The 22,509-nt window shown below is 44.6% G+C and overlaps 1 protein-coding gene and 1 long non-coding RNA gene across 32 annotated transcripts in view; one reads left to right on the top strand and one right to left on the bottom strand.

The window, feature by feature from the left end:
• Positions 1-401: 401 nt before the first annotated feature.
• On the bottom strand, positions 402-10,309 carry LOC129636046 (AFG3-like protein 1; the record flags this gene model as incomplete). The annotated part of the gene is made up of 4 exons (XM_055559315.1): positions 10,270-10,309; positions 6,066-6,473; positions 4,024-4,780; positions 402-423 (listed from the first exon to the last, which is right to left on the bottom strand). Coding segments are annotated over exons 1-4 (1,227 nt in total), but the record flags the coding sequence as incomplete, so codon positions are not given.
• Positions 10,310-17,195: 6,886 nt separating this feature from the next.
• The window catches only part of LOC129636186 (uncharacterized), a 169,306-nt gene continuing 163,992 nt past the window's right edge, over positions 17,196-22,509 (top strand). For 15 of the 31 annotated variants that reach the window (XR_008706764.1, XR_008706772.1, XR_008706755.1 and 12 more), the window contains exons 1-3: positions 17,198-17,355; positions 21,430-21,550; positions 21,756-21,908. This is a non-coding gene — a long non-coding RNA (uncharacterized LOC129636186). Of the gene's footprint in view, positions 17,356-19,986; positions 21,337-21,429; positions 21,551-21,755; positions 21,909-22,509 lie in introns of those variants that run through there. The other 16 variants (XR_008706775.1, XR_008706776.1, XR_008706774.1 and 13 more) reach the window with 7 other exon arrangements.

Raw genomic sequence — 22,509 nt, 5'->3', positions numbered from 1 at the left:
ACTTAGATGGTTTCTCTGAGGTGTAAACAATTAATTTCAAAATTAAGCATTAAGGGCACTTCTCTGATAGTCCAGTGGTTAGGAGTCCAGCTTCTAGTGTGAGGGATGCAGTTTGGTCCTGGGTCAGGGGACTAGGATCCCACTTGCTGCAGGGCAGCTGGGTGTGCGTGCCACAACTACTCAGCCTGTGTGCTGCAACTGAGACCCAGTGCAACAAAATAAATATTTTTTTTAATTAAGCATTCAGATCAGATCAGTCGCTCAGTCATGTCCGACTCTTTGCGACCCCATGAATCACAGCACGCCAGGCCTCCCTGTCCATCACCAACTCCTGGAGTTCACCCAGACTCACGTCCATCGAATCAGTGATGCCATCCAGCCATCTCATCCTCTGTTGTCCCCTTCTCCTCTTGCCCCCAATCCCTCCCAGCATCAGGGTCTTTTCCAATGAATCAACTCTTCGCATGAGGTGGCCAAAGTACTGGAGTTTCAGCTTTAGCATCATTCCTTCCAAAGAAATCCCAGGGCTGATCTCCTTCAGAATGGACTGGTTGGATCTCCTTGCAGTCCAAGGGACTCTCAAGAGTCTTTTCCAACACCACAGTTCAAAAGCATCAATTCTTCAGCACTCAGCCTTCTTCACAGTCCAACTTTCACATCCATACATGACCACAGGAAAAACCATAGCCTTGACTAGACGGACCTTTAAGCATTAGGGACATTAATATTTCAATGCTGGAAAGCTTGATATTGTGTTTATCTGTTCATTTTCTACAGCTAAGAAGGAAGACTGTTTGACAACATTTTGGTTTTAATGATACGGATGACATGATTAACAGAGCTAATATGTGCTAGGTAATTACAGTGTTAGTGTGAGAGAGTAGTGAATTTTAATGCACTGAAGAATAAAGAAGTCTAAAAGGACACTGCCTAGGCAATTAATTATAATCAGTTTTATGCAAGATATGTAACTGCATTAATAGGGTGTGGTTTACAAGTCAAGGTTCATCCAAGAGTGTCTGAAAGATACAGTGAGAAAGCAAATCCTGTTTATTAGTCTGTTTGGGCTGTTGTAACAAAATACCATAGGCTGGGTGGCTTAAACAACAGACATTTATTTCTCACAGTCTGGAACCTGTTGACACGGCCTCGTCTCTCTGCACAGGGAGAGGGAGAGCTCTGAACGCTCCTCCTCTTTTTTTTTTTTTTTTTTTTTTGGCTGCCTAGCCTGCAATGGCACCCCACTCCAGTACTCTTGCCTGGAAAATCCCATGGACAGAGGAGCCTGGTGGGCTGCAGTCTATGGGGTCGCTCAGAGTCAGACACGACTAAGCGACTTCCCTTTCCCTTTTCACTTTCATGCACTGGAGAAGGAAATGGCAACCCACTCCAATGTTCTTGCCTGGAGAATCCCAGGGATGGGGGATCCTGGTGGACTGCCGTCTATGGGGTCGCACAGAGTCGGACACGACTGAAGCGACTTAGCAGCAGCAGCAGTAGCAGCAGCCTGCAGGATCTTAGTTCCCCAACCGGGAATCGAACCCTTGCACCCTGTGGTGGAAGCGCAGAGTCTTAACCACCGGACCACCGGGGACGTCCCTCCGTCTCCTCTTTTCATAAGGACACCAGTCCTATTGGATTAAGGCCCCATCCTTACGATCTCATTTAAACTTAATTACCTCCCTAAAGGGCTATCTCCAAAAAGAGTCATGGGAGGGGTTAAGCTTCACCATACTAATTTCAGGGGGAAAACAATTTAGCCCATAACACGCCGATGCCCACACTGAAATCGACTTGCCCTGGGACTGGTGAGTCAGGAACCAGTGCCCTAGGGGTGGTTTAGTCACTAAATCGTGCCCGACTCCTGTGACCCCATGAACTGTAGCCCACCAGGCTCCTCTGTCCTCTGCCCATGGGATTTCCCAAGCAAGAATACTGACGCGGGTTGCCATTTCTTTCTTCAGGTGATTTTTCCTGACCCAGGGATCAAACCCAGGTCTCCTGCATTGCAGGTGGATTCTTTACCAACTGAGCCACTGGGGAAGCCCACTGAGCTTAATTCCTAGTTCCTAGGAGAGAGAGCTCCTGACCATTTCCTTCTTAAAACACTCTTCTTGTGGCTTCTAAAAGGGAGTGCTAATGACCAGCACCTTTCTCACAGGATTGCTATGAAGAGTAAATGAAACAAAAGATAAACAGCACAGAGCACAGTGCCCAGCTGGCCGAGAAATGTTAGTTATTACTGTTGTTGCTCTTGATAGCTTTTGGCAAACATCAAGTTTGAGTTACATACTAGAATTTGAAAAAAATCACACAGTGTTACAAGAAAGTAGAATTGATGTTAGAGATATCAGAAAGATCTTATGGGACAAAGAACTTATTTAAAGCATAAGGCCAACTTGTTTACTTCTGTGTTCCCCAAAAGTAAGAACAAATTGTTAAAAAAAAAATAATGTAAGAAAAAATTCATTTTGCTAATAGCTACTTGTTTGAGAAATGCCAGTTTTATAAACAATTTGCAAGAATACAGTGATAATGCATTAATTATATCATGAAAAATGCAAATAGAGGTCAATATTTAAAGGTGTGAAATTCTAGATGAAATGAACATTTCTCTTGAAAGTGGCAAATTGTTAGTTATCATTTTTCAAGAAAGCTATAAAAATACAAGATGTAAAAGCAAAGCTTTAGAAAAACTAAAGGCATGGTATGATAAAATGACTTCTGGCTTTGTTCAGATCACAGTAGTCTTCTGCAATAAGCTAACCCCCTGTAAATGAAGTAGCTCATAAGGATGCCACTGGGAATGAGTTAAGTGGTTTATTGAAAAGAATAGTAATCATCAGAGTTCAGGATTCAGACTATAAGAAACACACTATTTTATATACATGAGTATATAGCAATATAGAGAGTAACAGATTGTCCCCAACATTTAGCAACTGTAAACAATGATATATATTTATTATCTCACACACATGGGTCAGGAAGCTGGTTATGGATTAGTTGGGTGGTTCTGTCTTGAAAAGTTTCACGAAGTTTCAGGCAACAGGCAGTCATCTGAAGCTTTGGCTAGGCCTGGGGGATTTCCAAGACAGCTCACTCCCAGTACTCTGCCCAGGAGCTCTCAGTTGCTGGCTAGTTGCAGGAGGCCTCAGTTCTCTGCCTCATGGACCCAACCCAGGGATGCTTGAGCATCCATATGATGTAGCAGTTACATGTTCAGATTGACTAGAATAAGGTGGAAGCTCCATTGTATTCATGACCTTACCTTGAAAGTCATATGCCATTACTACCCCTATGCTCAATCAGTCCATATAATGTTTGTATAGGAAGTAGATTCCAGGAAGAAGGAAGCTGGTGAAATCAGAATTCCTAGAGTTCAACAAGAAAAGTTTGTGTGGGGTCGGAGGAGGCAGGTTTGGAGTAGTGGGGAAGGGCCTTTGGTGGGAATTGCATGAAGTTAATAAACCACCAAGACTGCATGCCCCGCTTTTTTTCTAATCACCTTACTCTTAATTACCAAATCAGATCAGAGTTAAATCCTCTGAGTTTTAGGGTCTTAACTCTTTTTAGTTTTGCACCAGGCCCACAGTAAACAACAGTTTACTGTTGTTCCATACAGGCCCTGACTTACGGCTGAAATATACTCCCAGCTAAAATCTATGCTGCTAAATCACTTCAGTCGTGTCCGACTCTATGTGACCCCATAGACGGCAGCCCACCAGGCTCCCCAGTCCGTGGGATTCTCCAGGCAAGAACACTGGAGTGGCTTGCCATTTCCTTCTCCAATGTGTGAAAGTGAAAAGTGAAAGTGAAGTCGCTCAGTCGTGTCCGACTCTTAGCGACCCCATGGATTGCAGCCCACCAGGCTCCTCCATCTGTGGGATTTTCCAGGCAAGAGTACTGGAGTGGAGTGCCATTGCTTCGGGTTACATGTGCTTTAATTTGCTTCCTGGGGGTCCCAGAGGCTGCTTTCCAGGCAGAGGCGCTAGGCTGGGCTCTCCTGCAGCAGGCCCCCCACACCAGCCCTGCAGACCCTCGGGAAGGGCCGTGTCCTCCTCCAGGCCACCCATGCCCTCCACGAGCTCCTCGTAGGTGATCTCGGCGAACGGCCGTGGCCAGAGCAGCTCCACCATGTCGGCCAGCTCCAGCACCTCCTTCTCCAGCAGCCGCCCGCCCACCTTGTCCACCTGCTCGCCGCAGCGCGTGAGCAGGTCCAGGGTGCGCGCATGCGCGGAGCCAATGAGCCACCGCACCTCCTCGTCTATGAGCTGGGCCGTGGCCTCGCTGAACGGTTTCTCCACCAGCGCCTTGCCTGGCCACAGGAGATCAAAGGACACCTGGCCCAGCTTCTCGCTCATCCCAAACTGCACATTCTGGGCATAGGCGCTCTGGGTGACCTTCCTCAGGTCGTCCTGGGCCCCCATGGTGACCCGCCCGAAGAACAGCTGCTCAGCCACGCGGCCGCCCAGCATGGCGCACATGCAGTCAAAGAGCTGCTCCCGTGTGTACAGGTACTGCTCCCTGGACAGACACTGGGCATAGCCGAGCCCCTTGCCCTGGGGGACGATGGACACCTTGAGCAGGGGGTCTGCGTGTTCCAGGAAACAGCCCACCACCGCACGGCCAGCCTCATGGTAGGCCACCGTCATCTTCTCACCGGGCTGCAGGACATGGGTCTTCTTCTCAAGGCCTCCAGTGACCCTTTCAATGGCCTGCTCAAAGTGCTTCTCCCCAACAGAGGGGTTTAGGTTGCCGGGAGCCGGCGAGAGACATTCCACTCGTGACAAAGGTCATGAGGAAGGAGGCTCAGCATATGCAAAGGCGGGATTGGGCCTCGGGAGTCCCCCCGGATATTCTCGAGCATCTACCCCCAAAAAACCAAAGTCTGCCTACTTTATTGCTTTGTGCTCTCACCTCTGACTTTACTAGGGGCTGTCCCCCACCACTATCTTGCTCTCTCTGTCAAAGAGCTAACTTACAGCTCCAATTAATAAAGTTCCTGGGCAATTAGGAGTGTTTAAATCCAAACCCCTCAGATGGCTCTCTAACTCGCCTGACAAGTTTACCGCTATGCATACGATTGTTTACAGTCTCCCAGCCTCGAGAGGCACGGGAAGCTTAAGATATTCAAATAGCTTAGAGCCTCTCAGAGAGTTAGAAACTGTCAGAATAAAACTAGTAAAAGATTTCATTGACGAGCCAATGCTTGTTGCCAAGTTTCCACATCCCCTGTATTGTATCCTTGAATGTGTATTAATTAATATAGTTGCGATGTAGAAAAAATAAGTAGTGGCCTTGGTGTTAGTAACTTTAGACCCTTAAGGTAATAAATTCTTTCCTTTGTAAACCCATTACACATCCGCCCTATAGGAATGCAATTTTATCTTCAGAAGATGGTGCCAAACCTTAAAATAATTACTCTTAGAGAAAATAAGTCTTTGTTGATAAGTCCTTGTCAAGAGTCATAAAATGTTAATAGGCCTTCTGGCCAGAAGATGATGTAAATCACCTAAACCATTTGTATACGATAAATTTGCAGGAAAGAAACTCTGGTTTTTGATAAGGATCAAAGACTGCTGACTTTGCATTCCCTATTATCCTCTATGTGTAACTTAGGGTATAAAAACCCCTGTTGAAAATAAAGCTACGGGCCTTGCTCACCAACGCTTGGTCTCCACATGTCATTCTTCCCCTTAACCTCCAGCTGAGTATCCATCTGGAGCGCGGATATCCTCTGCGACCATTTATTTGCCTGGGTTTCTAAGACCCACTCGAGAAGGTGTCTAAGGTGGGGCACCTTCCGCTATTCAAGAGGGTGCCTGTGGCCTCCGTGGTCAGAGCTAACCTGGTGTCACGGGTTATATTGATTTTTTGTGTAAACCAAGCTACTCAGCTTCTTTTCTCCACTGAATTTTCCTACTGAGGTATCCTCATTCTATTACTCTTTATATCTTTGATAAATAAATAAATAGGTCGCCTACTCCGTCTCCCCTTCAAATACCGTGGATCAGCCGGGGCTGGACCTCGGCATTAGGTGGCAGGCGGCAATCAGGGCGGCTTGCTGCAAACATTAGAAATATCAGCACCTGTGAAGCCTGGAGTGAGGGCCGCAAGCTTCCTCGCCAGGGCATCCTTGCTGAGGCTCTCGTCCAACTTGAGTGGATGCAGGTGGACCTTGAAGATAGACGACCTGCCTTTGATGTCCTGGGGCCCAATGTAAATCTGACAGTCGAAGCAGCCCGGCCGCATCAGAGCTGGGTCAAGGACATCAGGGCGGTTGGTGCCGGCCAGCATGCTGACGTTCGTGGTAGAGTTGAATCCGTCCATCTCCACGAGCAGCTGGTCCAGGGTGTTCTCCTGCTCACTCTGGCCTCCAAAATGCCCACGGCCACGCTTCCGGCCAATTTGTTGGATCAGAGAAGAAAATGAATGAAAATTCCATTTAGTAACAGAAGGGTAAAAATGTGCTTCTGTTTGTGAAATAGCCGTTTTATTGAGAAAAAGGTAACTTTGGGGGAAGGTTAGTTAGCACTCTCAAGTCAGACATGCATTTTTATTGTGTTGTAAGGCTTATGTGTGTGCTCAGTCACTCAGTTGTGTCTGACTCTTTGCAACCCCATGGACTGTAGCCCACCAGGCTCCTCTGTCCTTGGGATTCTCTAGACAAGAATACTGGAGTGGGTTGCCATTTCCCTCTTGAGGGGATCTTCCCAACCCAGGGATCGAACTGGTGTCTCCTGCATCTCCTGCATTGACAGGTTTCTTTTACCAATGAGCCACCTGTAAAGCTTGTTGTTGTTGGTCTGACTCTTTGTGATCCCATGGACTGCAGCATGCCTGCCCTCCCTGTCCTTTACTAGGCAGGGCAAAAAAAAAAAGGGCTTAGATTGTCATGGGCAGTTATGAACTCAAATTTTCTCTCTTGCCGTCAGGAGCTCAACTGAGCTGGAGCAAGACAATGTCCTAGGTGATGGAGTAGTGGTTTAGAAAAGAAGCCAAAATGATTTTATTAATAACAGTCAAGACTTTGATCACTTACTGCAATCGTATAAACAAGAGGCTAAACCAGAGATAGCATCAGTGCCCTTGTTCCATTTCCCCAAAAACCTGTGAAGAGTCAGATGGATCAGCCTAGTTGTCAGGGAAGAGTGGGGAGATTTGCCAGATAAAGCCTTGGTAAAGGCTTGCAGTCTGCCCTGAAATATCAAACAGGCTTAAGCCAAGAGCTGTATTCCTCCATTGTTCTTAGTTACAAACCTATCAGATTTTATTTGTCTAGTTTTGATTTGGAAAGTACAGTCCCTGCAAATCTGGCTTTCTAATTGGGTTCGTTTTATTGCATCTCTGCAAATTTTTAGCTTACTTGTTGTTCAGTCACTAAGTCATGTCTGACTTTTTGCGACCCTGTGGACTGCAACACACCAGTCCTTCACTGTCCTTCCTGTCCTTCACTGTCTCCTGGGGTTTGCTCAAACTCATGTTTATTGAGTTGGTGATGCCATCCCACTGTCTCATCCTCAGTTGTCCCCTTCTTCTCCTGCCTTCATAATCTAAAATTGTTAAAGGCTTTCCAATGAAGCATATATAATGAAAACACATATTAATTAAGGGCTTATTAACAAATATAAAAAATAAATACTTGAAATGGCAACCCACTCCAGTGTTCTTGCCTGGAGAATCCCAGGGATGAGGGAGCCTGGTGGGCTGCCGTCTATGGGGTCGCACAGAGTCAGACACGACTGAAGCGACTTAGCAGCAGCAGTAGCAAAATGTACTGAACTTACTTTCCTGGTGGCTGAGATGGTAGAGTCTCCATCTGCAATGCAGGAAACCTGGGTTCAGGTAGATCCCCTGAAGAAGGAAATGGCAGCCCACTCCAGTATTCTTGCCTGGAGAATCCCATGGACAGAGGAGCCCGGCGGGCTACAATCCATGGAGTCGCAAAGAGTCAGACACGACTGAGCGACTAGCACACACTGAACTTATGCTGATGTCTGCTCTTCTGGAGCAGTATTTCCTCACTGGCATGGTAGAACAGCACACGCCCGTGGCAACATCTGTTAACATTTTGACTCCATGTTTGTTTTCTTGTGTGTCTGTGTCTTCCCTGACCTTCTAGAATCGCAGTGACCTCATCCTGCCCTCTAGACTTTCAAACCTCACGTTTCATTTTTCCCCATCAAACTGCTTATTACCTAAGTACCACAGGATCTCAAATGTTTCTTTTTAGTCTGTCACCTGGGCATCATCACTTCCTTCAACATGGACTTATAGGTTGATGTGAGAAGGAAAACAACTTGGCTAGATCAATTCATACCATGATATATATGACTAACAGTCTGTCGAGTCTCGTCAGTGCATTTGCAACAAAACAAGTTGACCCCAAGTAATCTCTAGATGATAGAGTGCAGACTTTCAGGGAAAAAAAATAAAGAAAAATAACAGGAGTCATATAGAAGAAATGGTTAGGGTGAAAGGGGCCAAGTAGAAAGAATTTTTACATTTCTAAGTTCCTTAGCTTAGATTCATTCCTACTCTATTCAATTGACTGACCTATTCTTTTTCTCAAAGACAGACTGAAAAGATAGAATGAGAGAAATGAAGTAAATGGTCCCATCATTTACCTAACTGCTCAGATCAAAATCCTCGATGGCGCATCTTTGATTCCTCACTTTATCTCACAACGCACGCCTAATGCATCACCAGTCCAGGCAGACACTTCCTTCACAAAGTGTCCAGATAAGACCCCCGCTTCCCCTCCTCATGTGCACACTCCGTGTCCAGGGTGCCATCTGTGTCAGCATGCTACAGCCCGAGCCTTCTGGGCTCACCAGCAGTCTCTCAACAGGGGCCAGCACCTTCCTCTCCAAATGAGCATCATGTCAACAGCATCATTCTCCTCTGCCCGTGCCCCACCGGGTTCCCATCACACCAAGAGGAAAACCCGAAGGCCCTCCTGTGCCCTAGCCTCGGCCACCTCTTAGACCTCATCTCCTACCACTCTCTCTTTTGCTCATCACGTTCCAACCGCGTCAGCCTGCCTGCTGGGCCTCGAACAAGCCAGTCATTTCCTGTGTCAAGATGCTTTGTTTTGCCATCTCCTCCTTCCTCTTCCTTTTGGGGGAAACGTCTCTGGGATGTGTGTATATTTCTTATCTCAGTGGAGTCAGGTCTTTCTTCAAATCGCAGCTTGTCAGAGACTCTATCCTCAACACTTTATCTAATAAAGCTTTCTCCTTAGTCTCTGTTTTCTTACCCAGACTTAGTTTTTCATATCAATATATATGCAGTATTAGTCAATATTAGTCTCTACAGAAACAGAACCAGTAAACCTATCTATGGGCTTCCCTGATGGCTCAGCAGTTACAAATCCATCTGCCAGTGCAGGAGACGCAGGTTTGGTTCCCGGGTCCGGAAGATCCCCTGGAGAAGGAAGTGGCAACCCACTCCTGTGTGTTTGCCTGGGAAATCCTCTGGACAGAGCAGACCACAGTCCATAGGCTTGCTAAAAGCTGGACACAGTTGAGCGACCAAGCACATATGCAGGCAAACACACATGCACAAACCTGTCCTCCTTTCTGCCTATTCTCTGTCCCATGATCTGACATCTGCAAGCTGAAACCTATGGTGTAATTCAGCCTGAGTCCAAAGGCCTGAGAACCAGGAGTTCCAAGGGCAGAAGATTGACCTCTCCACTGAAGCAATCACGGAGGAAGGGCTGCATTCTATTCAGGCATTCAATGCACTGGATGATGTTCATACACATTGTGGAGGGCAAAGCAGTTTGCTGAGTCTATCAATCAAATGCTAACTTCATTTGGAAACACTCCCAGACGCATAATAATATTTGCCCAGTATCTTGGCACCCTGTGATCTAGTCAAATTGACAGAATCAATACATATATATATATATATATATATATATATTTACATATACATATTTGGGGCTTCCCAGGTAGCTCAGCTGGTAAAGAATCCACCTGTAATGCAGGACACCCAGTTCAATTCCTGGAGAAGGGATAGGCTCCCCACTCTAGTATTCTTGGACTTTCCTTGTGGCTCAGATGGTAAAGAATCCACCTGCAATGCAGGAGACCTGAGTTCCATTCCTCGGTTGGAAAGATCCCCTGGACAAGGGCATGGAAACCCACTCCAGTATTCTTGCCTGGAGAATCCCCGTGGACAGAGGAGCCTGGTGAGCTACAGTCCATGGGGTCACAAAGAGCCGGACACAATTGAGCGACTAAGCACAAGCACAGCACATACCTACTTTACTGTTGACCTCACTAGGATATATGCTCCGCATGGTCAAAGACAGTGCTTTGTTCATTACTATATCTCTAGGGACTAGAACTGGGGAAGGCAACGGCACCACACTCCAGTACTCTTGCCTGGAAAATCCTACAGACGGAGGAGCCTGGTAGGCTGCAGTCCATGGGGTTGCTAAGAGTCGGATATGACTGAGTGCCTTGACTTTCACTTTTCACTTTCATGCACTGGAGAGGGAAATGGCAACCCACTCCAGTGTTCTTGCCTGGAGAATCCCAGGGACGGGGGAGCCTGGTGGGCTGCCGTCCATGGGGTTGCACAGAGTCGGACACGACTGAAGTGACTTAGCAGCAGCAGCAGCAGGGCCTAGAACATTGCTCGATATGTAATAGCTATGGAATTAATAAATATTTGTTGAATAAATGAAAGGCCTTTTAAACGTAATCATATTTTATAATTATATATTTTTGATAGAGAATAATAAAATAAATCAGTCATTAGATTAGATTATTATATTCTTTGAGGTGATAATCAGGATCTTGGAACCTAGGTATTCCAGAAAAGTAAGAAATGACAAAGATCTATTGTTAAAGAGTGGACAGAAAAAGCACTGTTGATTCTTAGAATGACAAATGTCAATGCCTTATTTTTTAATTTTTAAAATACTTAAATTTTTTTGGAGTACAGTTGATTTACGGTGTTGTGTTAGTTTCAGGTGTACAGAAAAGTTGATTCACTCGTACATATACGTGTATTCACTCTTTTTTACATTCTTTTCTCATACAGGTTATCACAGAATATCAGGTAGAGTGCCATGTACTATAGAGTAGGTCTTTGTTACTTATCTATTTTATATATAGTGGGGCACATGTGTTCACCCCAAACTCCTGATTTATCCTTCCCTTCCACTTTTCCCCTCTGGTAACAATGTTTGTTTTTGCTATCTGTAAGTCTGTTTTGATTTTATAAATAAGTTGATTTGTATATTTTTAAATTAGATTCCACATATGAGTGATATCATATGATATTTATCTCTGTCTTACTGCACTTTAGTATGAAAATCTCTAGGTTCATTCATGTTGCTACACATGGCACTATTTCATTCTTTTTTATGGCTTTTTTCCAATGGAGTAATACTCCATAGTATGTGTGTACCATCTTCTTTATCCATTTCTTTGTTGACAGGCATTTCAGATGAGATCAGATCAGTTCAGTCGCTCAGTCGTGTCTGACTCTTTGCAACCCCATGAATCGCAGCACGCCAGGCCTCCCTGTCCATCACCAACTCCCAGAGTTCACTGAAACTCACGTCCATCGAGTCAATGATGCCATCCAGCCATCTCATCCTCTGTCGTCCCCTTCTCCTCCTGCCCCCAATCCCTCCCAGCATCAGAGTCTTTTCCAATGAGTTAGCTCTTCGCATCACGTGGCCAAAGTACTGGAGTTTCAACTTTAGCATCATTCCCTCCAAAGAAATCCCAGGGCTGACCTCCTTCAGAATGGACTGGTTGGATCTCCTTGCAGCCCAAGGGACTCTCAAGAGTCTTCTCCAACACCACAGTTCAAAAGCATCAATTCTTTGGCACTCAGCCTTCTTCACAGTCCAACTCTCACATCCATACATGACCACAGGAAAAACCATAGCCTTGACTAGACGAACCTTTGTTGGCAAAGTAATGCCTCTGCTTTTGAATATGCTATCTAGGCATTTAGGTCGCTTCAATGTCTTAGCTACTGTAAATAGTGCTTCAATGAACATTGGGCTGCATGCATCCTTTCTGAATCACATGGTAACTGCATTTTAAGTTTTTTAAGGAACCTCTATGCTGTTCTCCACAGTGGTTTTACCAATTTACATTCCCAACAACAGTGTAGGAAGGTTCCCTTTTCTTCAGATCTTCTCCAGTATTGATTGTCTATAGACTTTCTGATGATCTTCCTTGGGTCAGGAAGATCCCCTGGAGAAAGGAATGGCAGCCCACTCCAGTATTCTTGCCTAGAGAATCGCATGGACAGAGGAGCCTGAAGGGCTACAGTCCATGGGGTCATGAAGAGTCGGACATGACTGAACCGACTTAGGACACAAAGAGAATGGCAGCCCACTCCAGTATTCTTGTCTGGAGAATTCCATAGACAGAGGATCCTGGAAGGCTACAGTCCATGGGGTCACAAAAAATCAGACATGACTGAGCGACTTTACACTTATTCTGACCCATGGGAGATTGTACCTCATTATAGTTTTGATTTGCATTTCTATGATAATTAGTGATGTTAAGCATCTTTTCATGTGCTTTTGGGTCATCTGTATGTCTTGTTGGAGAACCGTCCACTTAGATCACTGCCCATTTTTTGATTGGGTCATTTTTTTGACATAGAGCTGCAGAACTGTTTGTATATTTGGAAGATTAATCACGTGTCGGTTGCATTCACAGACATTTTTCCCCATTCTGTGGGTTGTCTTTTTGTTTTGTGACGGCTTTCATTGCTGCACATAAGCTTTTAAGTTTAATTAGATCTCATTTGTTTATTGTTATTTTCATTGTTCTAGGAGGTGCCAATGCCTTTTTAAAACATTAAAATCCAGGATTCTCACACAATAGACTAACTTTTTTAAAAAGTAATATAAGGCCAAAGAAACTAATGAAAAACTAAACAGTGATTGGATACAGCTGCTGCAGCTGCTAAGTCGCTTCAGTCGTGTCCGACTGTGCGACCCCATAGACGGCAGCCCAAAAGGCTCCCCTGTCCCTGGGTTTCTCCAGGCAAGAATACTGGAGTGGGTTGCCATTTCCTTCTCCAATGCTTGAAAATGAAAGTGAAGTCGTTCAGTCGTGTCTGACTCCTAGCGACCCCATGGACTGCAGCCCACCAGGCTCCTCCATCCATGGGATTTCCCAGCCAAGAGTACTGGAGTGGGGTGCCATTGCCTTCTCCTTGGATACACATTCCAATTTTATTCAGAGTTCTTTAATTGATATTTTAAACTCATGTAACCATTTTTTGTCTGGGTAGAAAATGTAGTGCCAAATTTACTGAAACATTATCTCACCACGGTTTCACTCATTTTTCTCAGCACAGTACTTATTTTTCTCAGCACATAGAATTATTTTTCCTCTTTGGGCTGTATTATTTCTCCCTGCAGTGCTGTACCTCTTGTGGTCTGGCTGTTAGAAATGCTAGTGGAGCATGACCATGTTGAATATTTTAGGTCGGGGAGCTCATTAAAGCTGTCCTCAGAAGGTTGATCACTGTAAAGTAACAAATGAAGGTAATGGCTAATTTCCTAGGAATCCAAGAAGACGGCGGAGCCAGGAGAGAAGAGGATCCTGACATGGAGCCCTCCAGGAAGCCGCATTTCCCCTGAGCTATGGCATGAGTGATTTTAAGAGGGAACCACGCAGTCCTTAAACACAGGACCCATTATTCCACTGGGCTGAGGCTCCAGGCTCCAGGTAGAAATACTTTCTGATAATCATAGCTATTGACAGGCCCAGAAGAATCTGTTCCATTCTGGATGAAGCTCTTAAGAGGATCCTGGAGCCGTTTCAGAAAGAATTCCTCTTCCCATAAAATTCCCCCATTTTAGTAGAAAAAAATTGTTTAATTAAAAACATATTTTACCTACTTTTACCCAGCCAATACTTATGACAAAAATCATATCATTGCACCGCTGATGACATTTATGTTTTCTGTTTGAATGATTTCGAAGTTATTTCAAAGTGCCAGCAGTTTTGTACATATTCGTTTAAGTATCTCTGCCACTTCTTTGTTACTTCAACAAAGTGCAGATGGAACATCAAAACCAGCCTTGAAAATGATATTATATTTGTTCCTTTATCTATCTCAGCTTCTCTCTGTTTGAATTTTCAGCATCTCTGTTTTATTATCATTAAATTCAAAAGTAGAATTTCATATTCCATTGCTATTTCATGAGTATTTGAATGTCTATTCTTTGTCTAGGATTTCTGTCATTATAAAGGGAGTCTAGGTACCATTTTCCTGGGTAGTCTAGAATATTACATGCTTATAAGAAAGGATCAGAGGAAAAATAAGAAAGTAGGTAGATTTAAGACAAAATAACCACCATGATTAACAGATTTCATCACGTAAGACAAGACTGTGAGATAAATATGGACTGACATAGTGCAGTAATGTTTATTAAAATTTTGGAACTTAAGAAAGACATTGAAATACAGCTCAAAAGTTAGTAAAGAATCCGCCTGCAATGCAGGGGACCCCAGTTGATTCCTGGGTTGGGAAGATCCCCTGGAGAAGGGATAGGCTACCCACTCCTGTATTCTTGGGCTTCCCTTGTGCCTCAGCTGGTAAAGAGTCCGCCTACAATGCGGGAGACCTGGGTTCGATTCCTGGGTTGGGAAGATTCCCCTGGAGAAGGGAAAGGCTGTGCACTCCAGTATTCTGGCCTGGAGAATCCCATGCACTATACAGAGTCGGACACAACTGAGCGACTTTCACTTATGATTTTATATACATTATCTCATTTGATCCTCACTAATTCTTAAGTGATGATTAAAGATAGTCATAGTTATTTTTAATATGGTCTTTCAAGAAAGTTAAGTAATTTGCCCGAGTTAGTAAATAACAGAACTGGAATCCAAACCTTGCCCCTTTATATCCAAATGCTGAATTCTTTCCATTGTACCAAAGTGAAAAGTAGAGAGAAGTTCAGTGCTGCATGTTAGAGAGCCAGCAGGGAGAAATGATCATCACAAACCCACTGCAAAGTGACTCTATCAGAGTACTAAGCTGGCACTAGGGAATAATGATATCAGTAATGATGGCATCGATGATATTTTTAAAATGAGTATTCAAAACACTCTGTAATAAATGACCATTTATCCAGAATGAGCTGCTTTAGATTGGCAGTATTTCCAGAATTAGGCTGGGGTGTTGTCTGCATAGATGATTTAAGTCCAATGCTTAAAATTCTTCTTGATTTTCAAACTACTACTATCCCCGAAATTACGCCTTAACAGCAAAACCATGATGATGTTTTTGCAAAACCATGTTGATGCCAAGTGATTTTCCCCTGGCCCATCATCTTCATTTACTCTAAAATGTGGGTTACCATGTACTTTTCCAGTTCTTTGGAGAAAGAGCTGAGAATAATCATTTAAAGCATCACCTGCCTTTTCATGCTCTACTCTTCACTACCTGCCTCTTTCTAAGTCCTTGCCTACCTCATCTGCTGTTGCCGTAAGTCAGGATAAAGGCTGCGAAAGAAAATGCTTAATTAAAAGCAAGAATATGAACACACACAAATAAACCTAGGTCTTTTGTATGTGTGTGTGTGTGCGTGCACGCTCAGTTGTGTTCAACTCTTTGTGATCCCATGGACTGCAGCCCACCAGGCTCCATGGAACTTTTCAGACAAGAAAACTGGAGTGGGTTGCCATTTCCTCCTCCAGGGGATCGTCCCAACCCAGGGATCTAACCTGGGTCTCTTGCATCTTCTGCATTGGCAGGCAGATTCTTTACCACTGCGCCACCTGGGAAGCCCTTCGAGTCTTTTGAATTGTCCTTATAACTCCTTTTCAGTTGTTTCCTCTTACTCCTTATAGCTTTTTTCTTGCCCTACGTATGTTGGGGTTTACTAGTTCGTCTGAAGTTAGTAGTTTGAAATTCTGATGGTAGCTTCAGGCTAGCATCAGTGTTTCTCTTGGCTAAGTGTGAGCTCTCCATGGTGTCCACTGAGCTGTTACAGCAGGTCGGGACCCTTCTTGCGGGAGAGGATGTCCTGTTAGGAGTGTTGCCTTCTGCTGGATTTCTCAGATGCTAGTTTGGGGGGTTGCCATGTTGCAAGCTGGTGTCCTAGCTGTGGTTCTGGGCTGTGCCTGAAGTGGGTGAGAAGGCACAGGGGAGAGGGAGGTCATGGGAGCTGGGCCAGGGAGGGAGTGTGGAAAGTCTGGCCCATAACATACATTATAGAATTGAACTCATTATGTCTATTTAACATGGATAATACTGTCTACATTTTAACAATAAAGAAACTGTGTCTCGTGGGCTTAGTCAACAGAGGTCATGCACTGGATTCACGTTCAGGCTTGTCCAACTCCAGAATCCTTCACCACCAGACTAGGTAATTAAGGGCTTCCTTGGTAGCTCAGTGGGTAAGAAATCTGCCTGCAATGCAGGGACCTGGGTTCCATCCCTGGGTCAGGAGGATCCCCTGGAGAAGGAAGTGGCAACCAACTCCAGGCGGACTATAGCCCATGGGGTCACAATGAGTTGGATATGACTTAGCAACCAAGACACCAAACCACCACGATGTAATTGCCTCCAGCTGGTGAGTCTTACTTGGTCTTGAACTCTGATTGTTAACCCCGACCTGCGGGTTCAGATTCTTAGCCTGGCTAATCTGTCTCATTTTGGATGCTGGACTCTGCTTCTCTTCTTACCACTTCACTCAGGATGCTACAAAATGATAGCTTCTGTTAATGACTGTCCTGTCTGCCCTCGACCAAACTGCTCACTAGAGAGGGAGCGCCTGCCTTATATTCACACAAACACACGAAAGAGGTCAGCGACAGCCCAGATGACCGCTCAGTTGTACTGGCACTAAGGTGTATCTCTCTCACTTCATAATGAATTAGGGCAAGGGATTTCCAAGTGGAAACAGAAATGAAAAGCTGCTCCCCCTAAAGGTCCTCTTCTGCCTTCATCATGCGATGAAAACATCCCAGGGAGAACACTTCACCTGGAAAAGACCGTGGCTCTCACAGTGGTTTCAGTAATTAAGGACCGAGACTGCCTAAACGTATTTCCAGGACCAGGCCTGTCCTCTGGATCTGACACGGGGTTGCAGACATGCTACAACCCCAAACCTTGCTGAGTCATTAGCGTGGGGGCCGGGCCTCCGGCTAGAGCTTAACTGAAGGGCGGGGCCTCGGGCTAGCGCTTAACAAGGCTCCCAGGGGATGCCAATGATGTTAAGCAGGAGCCTGCCGAGCTTGTAAAGCTCAGTTAAGTTTAATGTTGGCCGGGACGTGAGCGTTTCCTGGAGCAGTTCTGTCTACAGGAACAGCGTTAAGAAATTTGAAATCATCTTTGCCATCATGCCAGGTAAGTGACCATCTCTGGATACCTTATCCTTGGTGACGTTGCTGGAAAGGAAATGTTTCTTTGTGCTTTGGGGAAAGTCAGATTCAGTGTTAGTTCCCGCCAGGCCTGCTCCCAAACTTTGGCCTCCCCTGGTAGTGGCTTCCTCGAGCTGTTGTAATGAAGTCACAAACTGGGTGACTTCAAATAGCAAATTTATTATCTCACAGTTCTGGAGACTGGAAGTTTAAGGTCAGGGTGTTGGCAGGGTTGTTTGCTGCTTAGGGCTTGAGGAAAAACTGTTCCACGTTCCTCTCCTGGCTCCTGCTTGTTTGCCGGCTGTTTTCTGCTTTCCAAGGCCTGTGGGTGTTCCACCCTGATTTTTGCATCTTCACATAACGTTCTTCCTCCTGTGTGTATGCCTATGTCCAAATTTCCCCTTTTTTGTGAAGACACTGGTCTTATTGAATTATAGGTCACCCTAGTAACTTCATTTTAATTTGACTGACTCTATGAAAATATTGGAGAAGGCAATGGCAACCCACTCCAGTACTCTTGCCTGGAAAACCCCATGGACAGAGGAGCCTGGTAGGCTGCAGTCCATGGGGTCGCGAAGAGTCGGACACGACTGAGCGACTTCACTTTCACTTTTCACTTTCATGCATTGGAGAAGGAAATGGCAACCCACTCCAGTGTTCTTAAATGGAGATGGGGGAGCCTGGTGGGCTGCCGTCTGTGGGGTTACACAGAGTTGGACACGACTGAAGCAACTTAGTAGTAGTAGTAGTATGAAAATATTATTTCCTAAGAAGGCCATATTTTGAGGTATATGGGGTTAGGACTTCATATTAATAGCTTTATGGGAGAACATTCAACTCAAAATGCCTGCCCAACTGAATAAAGTGACAGGATTTTGTGAGCTTTGACTCATGGTGTCCACAGAGAAGCTAAAGGATGCTAGAGGCATTTCCTTAAAGAGGTGATCCTAGAATTGTACTTGCTGTGCTTAGTCACTCAGTCGTGTCCAACTCTGTGCGACCCCAGGGACTATAGCCCGCCAGGCTCCTCTGTCCATGGAATTCTCCAGGCAAGAGCACTGGAGTGGGTTGCCATGCCCTCCTCCAGGGGATCTTCTCAACCCAGGCATCAAACCCGGGCCTCCCACACTGCAGGCAGATTCTTTAGCACTGAGCTATCCAGGAAGCCCTGATCCTAGAATTAGGCAACAATAATTAGGAATCACGTTGCACTAATAAGTAGAACCAGGCTGATGACCAGCATGCCATCACCCAACGGTAAGAGGCAAGATTGAGAAAGTCTTTGAGAAACGCACCTGGGAGTCCTGCTCTGCATTTTCCGGCAACATTTGCAGGTAAGGGGTCCTGTGTGGGAACATGGGTTCCATGTGGGGCCTGCGCCGATCTCTTGGCAGTGGATTACTAGAGTCCAGTCTCGGAGAATGTCTATGACTCCTCCCAAGCTCCAGGTGTAAGACCGCTGAGAAACGGTAGTGTAGCTGAGGGAGGTGAGAGGGCCCAGGGTCACAGACTCCCCCACCCCGTGTAAGAATGGGCGTAGTTTTCCATACACACAGTCTGAGTCAGAGATCCTTTCTGTGGCCCCTGGAGGAATCCTGACAGTGGCAATTCAGGTTAATAAATGTTTGTCTGCAAGGACCTCTGAGAGGCCGTTGTGAATGCCAGGTCTCTTCAGTGGCTTTTTATGGTTGCATTTTCTTAGTTGGCGAGCTTAACTTGCGACAAAGCCGCCTTCTCCCATCAGGAGAGTCCCGTCTCAGCCCTCAAAGGATGGCCGTTTCCCGGGGTTTGTTCTCAGTACCCTATTTCTTCTCGAATTGGAACCTGAGCCCTGCTCAGGAGACGCTGGCTCTCGAGCTCCGGGGTCGGGTCTCTGGGACCTCCTGCCGCTGTCTCTCCATGCCCCTCTCGCCTTTTTCCAAGACCCTGCCCGCCCGAGACCACAGCCCTGACTGTGATGTGGGTTTCCTGTCCGCTGAACCTCCTCATTTCGCTTGTTCGGGCAGCCTCCTTGGCCTTTCTGCCTACCTCCAGTAGTTCTGCTTCTCTTGCCCCGATAGTTCATTTTTTTTGCCAAGCCTGCGCCCAGATAAACCCCTGCTCTCACACCTGACCATTGGAGAAACTGGAGGCTAAACGTTCCCGACTTTCTTCAGCAAGATTAGATAGCAGTTGCTCCCAATCTCACATCAAATGCTGCAGCAAGTCCTGACCTAACAGAGATCTTGTGGAGTAAGGGTAAAGGCTGGAGAGAAAGGTCCAAGGGAATTATGTCAGGAGAACAGATGAGGGCAGAAGGCCTTGGGAGAGTTTGGAGGCTGTCAGTCTGTAGGAGGCCAATTAGACAAGCAAGTGAATTTTGAGAAGTAGACCTTATTAGCAGTTGTGAGTCATACAGAATCTGTGAGGTTCCTGTGTGAGTTTTTAACACTTACACCAGCTCTAGAACTTTCAGTTTAGACGAATGAAAGTTAACTTCCTGTTCTCATACACTGTCCACCATCTCTTTAGCATACTGAATATTGCACATTCGTTCCTCTCTTTCTTTGCTGAAAGAAAAATGGGATGCTTTTCTACTGTGCTCTAGCCAGTATTGGCAGCAGTGGAAAGAACTTACTAAAAATTGTAAAATGCTGTATTGCATCAATGCAGGGTCTTAAATAGAACTTTTTTTTTTTTTCTGGTATCTTAGCCACATTTTACTGCCAGATATTTCAGGATAAAGATTCTCTATTTACCCTTACAGGATTACTGTGTTTAGATCATTAAAAGTGAGTGTATACATGGATAAATAAATATCTTAATGTTTGAACTATATTCTTCTTATTGGGCAGCATGGTGTTTTTAATAGTTTCTAAGATGTAGTAGTGAACAAGTGATTGACTGTTATCCTCAGAAACTATCCGAAAGGCTGTAATTCTAGGCGTCTGTTGAAGATATGCTTAGTGTATCCCAGCTATTTGGGACCATAAGTGGAATATAAGAACATAGACTTGTTTCAGAAAGTTGGATATAATAGAATAAGCCTAATGAACCATCATATGAGAAACTCAGGGATTTTGTGTCTTAGAAAAAAATCTTCTCTAAAGGAAAAACAGAACAGATTCTCAGTCTGTCAAGTGCCTAAGTGTGTAAAAATGAAGCCAAAACAATCTCAAAGAAGCCTACATCCAGAAGAGGGGCTAATTAGTTTCCATTAGAATGGCTCTAAAGCAGGAGTAATTTTTTTAAAGCTTAGTTTAAACTCAGGGTTTGATCTATATATTTTGCTTGTAATCAGTTTTAATAGCAAGTATAATTTAAAATAAATAAATTCTTGCATGTATTCTTTGGCATTTTGAATTGAAAAATATTTTGTTATTTTCCCTCCATAATAACAATGTTGATGTATGAAAAGCATAATTATTTCCATTATAAAAACAAAACAGACTAGACTGTTCTAGGGCTTCCTTGGTGGCTCAGGCAGTAAAGAATCTGCCCACAATGCAGGAGACCTGGATTTGATCCCCTGGAGAAGGGAATGGCAACCAACTCAAGTATTCTTTCCTGGAGAATCCCATGGACAGAGGAGCCTGGTAGGCCACAGCCCCTGAGGCAGATAAACAAGGCAGACACGACTGAGCGACTGACCCACACGCAGACTGTTCTGGCTTGTTTTTATCGGTGTTTTTATGGGTCTCTGCTCCACCATCTGGTCTTGGCTTCTCCTGAGTGACCCAGGCTGGGAAAGCCACCTGAGGACAATAAAGAGTGTGTGATTAACAAAATCCATTAAGAAGTCACAAAACGCGGCTTGATTAAAATTGGCTTCTAGCAAGTAGGCCCAATGCACAGCTGATTGGAGATTAGAGCCCTGCGTAGATGAGCAGGGCTGTGCTCTTGAGCCAGTGTCCTTATTCAGAAACAGCGCAAGGGGTCTGCTTCCAGTTTCTGACTAAAGTGATGCCAAAAGCCGTTTTACCAAAAAGTCAGTACTGTCTTTTCTAGCATATTTTATTCTTGATATTACTCATTCGTTTCATTCATTCCCCTGAGGTCTAATGTCAAAATAACATTCCAGGGGTGACAGATGAAACACTAACCTGGCATCAACTGCAATGCCTTGGCTTGAATTACCATCAACCTCAGGAGCAAATTAGTTGATCTCATTATTCAGTCACTGATAGAGAATGGGACATGAGGTAAGTACACGTGGGAAAGGAACAGGAAGAAAGCCAAAACTTGGGAGAAAGGGACATGAGAGTCTCTTGGGGGGTTTAGGCAGCTTCTGGCATGTCAGTTAAAAAGTGCTAAGAAAATTATCTGAAATCTCATTTTTAAAAAACCAACAAAAATTTCCATGGTTCTGCCCAGAATCTCTAATTCCATTTGTGCTTTTCTCAAAAGCTATCATCTTCTTCCATCTGCTGGGCAAGATAAAAAGGAAATAAGTTTATAGTGAAGTGAAGTCGCTCAGTCGTGTCCGACTCTTTGCAACCCCGTGGACTGTAGCCTACCAGGCTCTTCCATCCGTGGGATTCTCCAGGCAAGAGTACTGAAGTGGGTTGCCATTTCCTTCTCCAGGGGATCTTCCCAACCCAGGGATTGAACCCAGGTTTCCTGCATTTTAGGCAGACACTTTACCATCTGAGCCACCAGGGAAGTTCTGTATCAGTAGGTAAAGTCTAAGACTCACTTGACAATTTTCAGGAGAATGTTTGGTGGTGGTGTACTTGTGACATTGAAATAACTTGTTTAATTATAACGATGTGTTATTAAATAATCAAAGATTTAGAAGTATAAACACTTATGAAGGATAAAGTATTACTTTGGTATTTAATGATTACATTGCTGCTTATTTGTTTGATCAAACTTTAAATAATATCACAAAAAAGCAACCATATAACACCATATGTATTATACATTTCTTAAAATGTCCCACCAGCAAATTTAAAATTAGTGTATGGACCATTGAAAGAGCAATTTAATTTTGTTACTATAGAATTAAAGTATTTCTGAGATATCAGAGTGCCTTCCTATGCTTGGATCATTACATGATTCCAGAAATGTATTGATTTTTTAAAAATTTTTTAAGTTTTATTGAAGTATAGTTGACTTATAAGGCTGTGTTACTTTCTGCTGTACAGCAAAGTGATTCAGT

This window comes from Bubalus kerabau, chromosome 21, assembly GCF_029407905.1.
Source record: "Bubalus kerabau isolate K-KA32 ecotype Philippines breed swamp buffalo chromosome 21, PCC_UOA_SB_1v2, whole genome shotgun sequence".
Classification (NCBI taxonomy): Eukaryota; Metazoa; Chordata; class Mammalia; order Artiodactyla; family Bovidae; genus Bubalus; species Bubalus kerabau.
The sequence above is the reverse complement of the archived record's forward strand: the minus strand, read 5'-3'. Positions and strand labels throughout refer to the sequence as shown.